The following is a 9,638-nucleotide window of genomic DNA, read 5'->3' on the forward strand; positions in this document are numbered from 1 at the left end:
ATGTGTCTGTCAGTCTCTGTCTATATATAATTTGTTCTGTCACATTTGAAAGAAAGAAATAGATCAAAATTACTACTAGACATAAGTCTATAAGGTTATTGGTAAACATATATGCCATGATTTTTTGCTATTTCAACATTCTGTATGCAGGGTGCAGGATACATTTATTAATATTGTCATTATTATTTATTTATAAAACACTGAAATTAAAAGCAGAAATACACAACAAGGCATTGAAGCAATAAAAAAGTGAAATACAAATGTAAAAACTGAACAATAAAATGTTTGTGTTTTGGACTGGCAATGATAATATACAATAAATTAACTGTAGATATTAAAAGTAGTAGGCTGTATTATTTTGCCTGCGATAAATATATAACCGTATTCTCTATGTATCCCCATATTAGAGAAAAGTATAAAATGAAAACCAGTGCTAATAGTATCACAGGTCAAGTAATCCAGTCCAAAGTATTAAAAGTGCAAAAAGCAAGAGACCTAAATAATTAAAAATGGAAAAAAATATTTCATTGTTATAAGGCTGTAATTATGGAAATGGTGACTAAATATTATAATTATGCCAGAAATATCACAAAATATGAATAAACTGTAAGATGTAAATTAATCACAGGAAATAGAGAAAAAAATAATTATGACACAAGGGTTTATTTAGGCTAAAAATTTAAATTGGTAATCATATCTACACGTGAGAGTTTAAAATATAAACATAATAAATATTTATTTTTATCTTGCATATTTTACTTGTAAATATCTTCACAAAACAACATTGTATTGTTTGCATATATAACATTTTTACAAAAAAAAAAAAAAAAAATTATTGGGAGCAGCCATCTTTTTTTTTTTTATAGAAAATTATAACATGTATATACACAAGGGTCCATTCACTAACGATTTGTAGTGATTTTCTATTCGGCTTGCACATTTTAGGGAAAATAGTCATCAATAAAAGAAAAAATAGCCTCTCTTTGGAGAGGTAATTGGTGGGAGTGATATCTTATGCCATTGAATATATATGTGCAATCTTACCACAAAATGTGTAATAGTCCCTTCCCCATTATTCCAAATTGTGCCAATATATTTAAAATTGTTATTTTTTTTTAGAACTTTGCAGCAGTGTAGAGAAACATGAATGCTTACGCAGTGATAATAAAACGTAAACATTTTAATAAAGCTAATCAACCTTGTTATACTGTACTACTTACTCCACTTTCATTCAAAATTTTAATCCCCACTAATTATAAAGATAGAATAAGAATTGCACAGGAATATTTCTATTATTCTACTATTAGCGCTCACTGGTGTAATTATACTTACACTAAACAGCCCAACATATACACATGTATTAAAACATGCCATACAAAATACAAAAATAGAATTTATTTATTTTCTTAAATTACACATAAATATAAGATACAAATGTATTTTTAAAATACAGATACCAATAGTCACACTTGGTTTTGTGAAAATGCATAACTTTTTAGGTGCCAGACAGGGGAGGAAACACAATGAGGGTCACATATATTGCAGTTCTGAAGCTAATATCCCTACTGATGACTTCACTACTATTCATTAACTTTACTTCAGAAGAGATCTTTACACGTGTGGCCCAATGTGCAGTGATTGTGCCATCTGGCACTCAAAAAGTTAGTATTTGACATACACAGACACTGTTTTTTTATTTTGTTTGTTTTTTGTTTTTTGATAAATGTAACTCGCAAAAAAAAAGATAATTTTTGTTTGTTCTAGATTTCCATTAAATATGGAAAAAATGTATTGTCCTAGTTCTGCCTTACATCTTGAAGAAGTTTGTTTATCTCAGCAACTAGTTCACTTGCATCCATTAGTTCATGTTTTCCATCATTTAAGTGATTGAGGACATTGTCAAAATCATCCTCCTCATAGTTCTCTGGGATTTCTTCCATTGCAGGCAACCACTTGGATGATGGCTGTGCACTGGAGTGGTTCCCTAAAGGTGTTCCAACATTATTAGGGTTTTGAAAATGAGAGCTTGCTGCCCATGCTGCTACTCCTTGTGGGTAACTTGCAGTTTTTGATGCAACTTGTCCTTTCCTTCGTTCTAATGAGTTTGAACGATCCATATCATTGCACTCAGTATAGTTATCTATAGATGGAGGTAGCAGACGTTGGAAAACATTATTCATTTCAGTAAGAAGAGATGAAGTGCAGGTTTCAGCGGATTCCTCATCTTGAGATTCTTTGCCAAAAGTTGAAAAGCTCTTTTTCTTCTCATTCTGGTCAATAGTATTCATGTCATCTTCTAGTAGAGGAGTCTGTTGCTGGACTTGAAGTTGAGTCTGCTGTTGCTGGTGGTTTTGTGGTTGTTGTTGGTGAGACTGGTGGTCTTCTCCAGGAACAAACATATTATTTCTGTAGTCAGCTGATGGAGAAGGTAGAGGAGGCATCCAACACTGATCTGAATGTCCCAGAACCCGGCATTCATCTGTGCAGAATCTCATAACTGTGAAAAAAATACAAGAAATGTAACCACAAATCAACTGGACGGTCTAATCAACATGACAATTAATAATAGGTCATGGTATCACATGACCTATTATTAATCACTATATATATATATATATATATATATATATATATATATTTACATACACACACATACAAAATAAACACTTATAATTATTGTGAATGTCTCCCATGATGCTCATGCAGTTATATAGTAGACTGAGCAAACTGAGCAACACGATGCAGTAATCCTTAGCAGCTGGCATTCCACAGGTTTACCGTCACTGTTATGTGGAACACTAACCACTATTCTTCCTGAGAAACATAAGAAATATATAAATAGGTTGCCAGGGACACTGCCACATGTGGAACAGTTCTTCAAATTTCACTTCTGAAAAAACAGTAAGATCTATTTCATGAACTTGAGAATTGTTCAGAAATTGCAAAGGAGCTATGATTTTGAGATCAAAATAGCTGAAATAGAAAAATTGTCTATTTAGGACTAAACTATGCAGTGTACCTTGTCAAGTGTAAACAAATTATAGACGGGTAAATAAATCCAGAAAATGTCTGCTTTATTTCAATATATTATCCTCCAAAATATGTTGCATACTCATATTTCATAGGATACATTTTTGTACAAATGCATCACAAATGCATATCCTTTGTGGCTTAATGTTCTGAAACACACAAGAGAATCCAAACTGAAGTTATGAACTATACAATAAATTCTGAAGGCTTAGGAACTCGGTTTGGCCAAGATGGTAGTGTTTCAAAAAATCTTCTCTTTGCCAAAATAGAGATTTTTTTTCCAAGACAAAAATGTTTTGCTTAAGTATTGCAAGATGGTTCTCAGCTTACCGCAACAGACAGTTTATTGAATACACGCCAAAGAGTTAAAGTTATTTTTAACACAAATTCAGACACAACTAATGGTGGTAAACACTAAAATCTTCTAGTCTTACCATGCTCTAGATCACCCTGCTGTGTATTGTAAGTGACAAGTTAACTCATTTAGTTCTGGTTTCTGTGTGCATGTGCAACTATCCATTTATCATCAAGAGTGCTAATACAAATGTTTAAATCTTAATCATGATGTATGTGTGTTGTGTGTGTGTGTGTGTGTTGTTGACATTGCTATATTTTCAAAAGAAGGAAAAAAACTAAACATTAAAAAAAACATAAAACCCAGGTGTATTTTGTTGAAACTAACAAACACCATGGTCGATTTACTGAAGCAGTGCTTTGGAGAGGATAAAAGGCAAAAAGAAGACAATACAATGGGACAGATGGCCTGGCTGGAATACTGCATGAGACCTTATGGAACATGGGTTCCATCTGCAGGAGCCTTACAACTAAGGACAGCAGGAGCTGGGGGTGCATAGAGGGAATGCTGTCACTATCTGTGGGGGAGGGTCCCCAATTCATTGTTTTCAAAGAACCCTTTGCACTTTGCTGACATTCTTAAATAGATTAGTAAACACCCCTCTCTGACACCTAACTTGCCTGGTGCCACAGAAAAACCTGCTGTCATCTTTATAACACAGTATCCATGTAAACCTTTTTGTAGGATTTAATAACACAGAAGAGGCAAACTATGAATCGTGTCTGTTCTTATAATGACCTTGGAAGGAGAGAATGGATATCTTGCTCACTGCTCAGTTAAATACTATATAACCCTTTTTTTTACGAATAGTCTAAAATCATATGATTGTATAAACAATCTAACAGTCTATTCTTTTTTATCATTTGTAAACAAGTATTTATTGTTCATACAGTCAAATGCTGTATCACCAGCCATGGCCAAAAATAAAAAATAATCATGTGATAATGCCTTTTCTGATACTGACATGTTTAACCCTTTCAAAACCAAATGGCGAAAAAACATAAATAAAGGTATTTAAATCTTCCTATTGTACAAATAAAGGTTTTTTAGTGATACTAAAAAAAACACTAAGGAAAATTACAGAAATACATATTTCAGACATAAAAACAATTGTAATACATAAAACATCACTGTCATCTGGAATGGTATTATAATGTATACTAGCGATCATCATGTTAATATTGCATGGTTACATGACTCATATGCCCTCTACACGATTTACATATGGTCCTGGTAAACAAGTTGGGATGTAGCAGAATGAAAAAAAACTAACAATATCTAATTTAAGGAAGGAGAAATGTTTGATTATAGTACTTCGATAACATGTAAAAGGAATTCAGGAGAATAGCTTTATCTCCTAAGTGCTAGAGAAGTAAACATTCATAATTCATAATTCAACCTTCTGGCACCCAAAGGGTTAAAGTCATCTGTGCTTTTTGGCATATACTAATTTTCACTATGCTAGCGTTAACTCCCATTACTTAACCTTTTAAAACAGAATTCGCATGAGGATTAAATCTACTTCTTAGCTTAAACGCCTTTGCTTTGGAGACAATAATTGAGTTGGTTCATCCCTCTTTGCTCTGCTGCTTATATCTGTTTGTGTATCTGTATCTGTGCTGTAAACTGACAGATAGGAAGCAGCCTGTTTATAAAGGGTTGACAATGGGCACATGTGAACACAGAATAACATTATAATAAATATATATAAATTTTATGTTGCTATGTAAATGTATGTTAATACATTAGAAGATGCTCTTGTGTCTGTATTGCCCCAAGGCCCCACCTGTTCTTACTTTTATGTAGGCATGTGTGTGGGTGTATGAGTGTTACTATGCTTTTATCTCTAACTATACTATAGTGGTAGGTGTGAGTTTCTTGACACTGTACTATGCTGTGTGTGATTGTGGTATGTTGGGTATCTTTGCTGTTATGTGTGTATTTACGTATATGTTTCTGTACTATGCAGTGTGTGTATCACTGGGCTATTGTGTGCAGTAACTCTATTGTGTCTGTGGAAAAAATGGTATGGTCAACTGTGACACAGTGTGTGTTTACATGCATTGGATCTTACCTGGGGGAATTCTATGCCCATCTGTAAGGAAAAGTTCACTGAATCCTTCTCCCAGAAATCTGTCAATGGGTGAATCTCTCCCTAGATCATAATCACTGTCTCCAGCTTCACTATCTCCACGACCACTATCTTTCAGACTAAATTTATCCATATCCTGAAGGGCGTATCTGCAAAACAAAACAAAAAAGTGCTCAAACAATTATTTTTATCTAAAACAGCAAACTATTTGCTGCATAATCACTAAGATGGAAATGTCAATTAAATATGTCACCTGTAGCTCCGGGAATATTTGTTCCCTCGAAAGCTTGGTCTGGGCTGGTATTGGCCCTGATGAAGCATTGAGAGTAGCTGAGATACCTGTCAATAAAAAAATACAATAAATTATAAATGCATTTAATGATATTCTTACATCAATAATCTTGCTCTCTTTGTTAGTTCTCTCTATCAATCTAATCTATTTCTTACGAACTGTTAGCAAATAGACAATGCTTTTAGGCCTCAGTCAGATGGTTTGCCTTCCAATGCAGTATGGAAAACAACTGCATTCTACTAGGTATTGGAAACCCTTTATAATATATTTACATTATACTACTAAGAATTCTTCCCCCCTTTTCCCTTGTTCTTATTTACAAATTTATTTTAAAATAGATTAATAAAATATATTTGAAAAGAAAATAACTTGGTGAATAACATTAGAAAGATAATCTACATTATTTACCGCTAATTAAACTATGCCAGTCATGTTCCTGTCAGTTCATTTTAAATCCAAATTGCTGTTTGTCACAGTTTATAGCCATGGAAAAGTGAGTGATATTTACCTCCACTGCCGGAGTAGCATTGGAAAGTTCCAAAGAGAAGTTATCTGGTACATGATTGGAAGAGATTGTCATCAGACTGTTCAGAGATTGGCGACTGTGTTGACTTTGTCTGCTACTCATCTGTCCCCTTTCTAAAGTTGGAGAGGGCGAAGGGGATGACATGTGATGGGACCTGATAGGCAGAGTACCATTTAGGGTAGGCACTAAAGTAATATCCCCTTTATGAATCTGTCTTGAAGGCCTTTTGGGGTGATTCTGATAAGTTGACTCGGCAACCCTGCAGTTATAAGATCGATTGTCCTTTTTTTCTCGATTACATCTTGTAGCAAAAATAACCATAATAACCAAAAGCACTGCGCAGATAGCCCCAAGTGAAATGATAATGATCATGGAGACATCCACTGTGGCTTGTTTAACATCATCAGGTTGGGAGCTGGATTCATCATGAAGACTTTCTAAATAATACCTAAGGAGTGCCTTGCTACTGCGTGGAGGACTTCCCTTGTCCTGAACTAAAATTAAAAGTTTCCATTCTTGTTTAGTGTAGGTTTCCATGCTGGTGTTTATGTATATTTCACACAATTTGTGGTCAATAATAAATATATCATCTTTATTTCCCTCTGAAATATAACAGTTCAATTCAGAGTTAATCCCAGAATCTTTGTCTGTAGCTTTTATTTTAGTAATTAAGGCACCACTTTCGACATCTCTTGGAATTGAAACATCAGCTGTGTTGTTGTGTAAAATGGGTGTAACTATGACAGGAGCATTGTCATTTTCATCTATAACTGTGAGTATAACTGTAGCATTGGTAGCAAGTTGAGGCATTCCGCCATCTCTTGCCTGAACAATAAAGGTAATCTGATTAGTTTCTTCATGGTCAAAGGACCTAAGTGCATATATAGCACCATTAGACGGGTCTATAGTTACATACGTTGTAATAGAATGTCCTTGTATGAGGCTTTCAAGTATAGTATATGTCACTTGACCATTTTCTCCTTGATCAGGATCTGTGGCTCTAACCGAAGTAATGTGCGTACCTGGAGAATTGTTCTCCACAATGACCACTTCATATTTGTAAGTCTGAAAACGTGGAGAATTGTCATTTTCATCACTCACTTGTACAGCAAAATGCTTGACAGTGGAAAGACTTGGGATCCCCTTATCTTCTGCTATAACAGTCAGACTGTACTCAGACCTTTTTTCTCTATCAAGGGTAGAGTTAGTTAAAATTAAATAATTGTTTTCATAGGTCTTTTGAAGCTTAAACTGACCATGTCCATGAAGTTTACAGACCACTTCTCCATTAAGGCCAGAATCTTTGTCTAGTACCCTTACCAAAGCCACAAACGTTTCCAGTGGTGCACCTTCAGATATGTAGGCAATCTCCTTCCCTTGAGACATTAAATTAATATTGATTTCTGGTTTGTTGTCATTAACATCAACAACGTTTATAATAATTTTGCACAGGGCTGGCATAGCATTGGGTCCCAAGTCCTGGGCCTGCACATCAATCTCATAAGATTTGGTTGTTTCATAGTCCACTGGCTTTATTAGAGTAAGCTTTCCCTTGTCGATGTCTATTTTAAAAGTGTCAGTAATTTGTGGGGACATATGACTACTAAAAGAATATTCAACCTTCCCATTATCTCCTTCATCTGGGTCAGTGGCATTGAGGTCTATCAGTAAAGTCCCTACAGGAGAATTCTCAGGTAAGTGGATAACATAGGACTGCCGTTCGAACACAGGGCTGTTGTCATTGGAGTCCGAAATGCTTATTTTGAGGATGGAGGAACCGAATCTTTGCGGTACGCCCATGTCTGAGGCAGTGAGCTGAAGCTCATAGCTGGACTGTAACTCCCTGTCCAGCTGCTTGTCCACAATAAGTTCTGCATATTTGGCGCCATCTGTCCTAGTCTTTACCTCTATCCTAAAGAAATCATTGTCTGAAAGAGAATACGTATAGAGAGAGTTCTCACCCACATCTGGATCGTAAGCACTGTCCAGTGGGATCCGTGTCCCGACTGCTGCGCTCTCCGAAATCTCCAGGGGGATCAAAGCCCTGGAGAACTGGGGAGCATTGTCATTGATGTCCAGGACCTCGACCACAACGTGAAAGAGCTGCAGATGTTGAGTTGGCAGCGTGATCACATCAAACTCTATGGAGCAGTTTAGTTTTTTCTGGCAGAGCTGCTCACGGTCAATCTTAGTCCCGATGCTTATCTCCCCGTTATCCTCCCGGACTGAGAGCACGGAACGCTGCATCGCTCGAAATCGAATGTTCGGTACCTTGGATTGACCGCCTTCTAAATCCTCCGAGAGCCTGGCTATCACGGTCCCAACCGCCTGCTCCTCGTAGATCTTATACTTTACATTCTTACACGTTACATACCGGTTCAGGCACATCATCCATGTAAAGAGTAGAACCAAGTTCATCCCCCTGCTGATCCGATTCCTCCTGGAGAAGCAGCAATCCATCTCTCCCCCAAAAAGATAATTAAAATACAATCCTTCGAACTTCTCCTGGCGATTTAAAGTCAGAATACATTGATTGACATTAAAGATCAAATCAAATTCCCGTGGTAAATACGGCCAATCGATATGGTAGGAAGTCTCCCAAACTTTCTATATACAGACAGACCGCGTTTTAGGGCAAGCAGCGATCAGCATTCAGCAGCCCACTAATGTCATTAGCTCTCCCCAGTCCAATGTGAGGAGAAAGAGAAAGTCACATCAGGATTTCGTTCACGTGCAGTTTTGTATCCATAGATTGCAAGGGTTTTGCTGAATCTGCAGTATTTTCCCCCTCTGAGATCCTTTCTCTCTCACTGCTCTGCTGCAGACTAAACACCCTTGATTGCTGACTCCAGCCTAAAATCTGTACAACTTCACTTCAACTCAGACAAAGCTCTTGCTCTGCATGTGTTGAATCTCCTCCAGCCAATCAGCTAAATTTCCCAAATCAAAGGACAGTGAAGTCACACAAGTACCGGGAGAATGTACTGTAGGGGGAGTGGGGGGAGAAAGAGAGAGAGGAGAGAGAAAGGGGGGCTCCTCCTACTGCATTCAGTTTACCGAGCGTGCCACAACAAAGAGGGGGCAAATTGCAGAAGGTATTAAAAAAAAAGAAAGAAAAAAACAATTAGCAAGCATTCTTACAACCCATCATCACAGGGAGGGAAAAAAATTCACGTCTTATGAAAACTTACACGCGTTACAGAGACATCTTTGATGGGATGATGCTTATTAACACTCGGATTGCCGGGGGTAGGGGAATCTAAAAACTTAGCCACTTGTAGTTAAAATAAGATACACGTTTCCCTGTGCTTTATCTACGTTATTCATTTATTTACTGCTACAT

At 36.4% G+C, this 9,638-nt stretch overlaps 1 protein-coding gene across 1 annotated transcript; it reads right to left on the minus strand.

Moving 5' to 3' along the window:
- Positions 1-237: 237 nt before the first annotated feature.
- On the minus strand, positions 238-9,254 carry PCDH18 (protocadherin 18). The gene is made up of 4 exons (XM_063458436.1): positions 6,278-9,254; positions 5,731-5,816; positions 5,460-5,626; positions 238-2,497 (listed from the first exon to the last, which is right to left on the minus strand). Exons 1-4 carry the CDS (start codon positions 8,753-8,755, stop codon positions 1,797-1,799), a joined length of 3,432 nt encoding a protein of 1,143 aa, XP_063314506.1. The 5' UTR covers positions 8,756-9,254; the 3' UTR covers positions 238-1,796.
- Between the last annotated feature and the right edge of the window lie 384 nt (positions 9,255-9,638).

Source organism: Pelobates fuscus, chromosome 6 (assembly GCF_036172605.1).
Source record: "Pelobates fuscus isolate aPelFus1 chromosome 6, aPelFus1.pri, whole genome shotgun sequence".
NCBI classification, from domain to species: domain Eukaryota; kingdom Metazoa; phylum Chordata; class Amphibia; order Anura; family Pelobatidae; genus Pelobates; species Pelobates fuscus.

Bases quoted from the DNA above. Each gene is read 5' to 3' on its own strand.
- PCDH18 (XM_063458436.1), bottom strand. From the start codon at position 8,755: ATGGATTGCTGCTTCTCCAGGAGGAATCGGATCAGCAGGGGGATGAAC. The intron at 5,627-5,730 runs GTGACATATTTA...TTTGTTTTGCAG, and splicing joins AAATATTCCCGGAGCTACAG to ATACGCCCTTCAGGATATGG. The intron at 2,498-5,459 runs GTAAGATCCAAT...TTTTTTTCACAG, and splicing joins TGGGCATAGAATTCCCCCAG to TTATGAGATTCTGCACAGAT.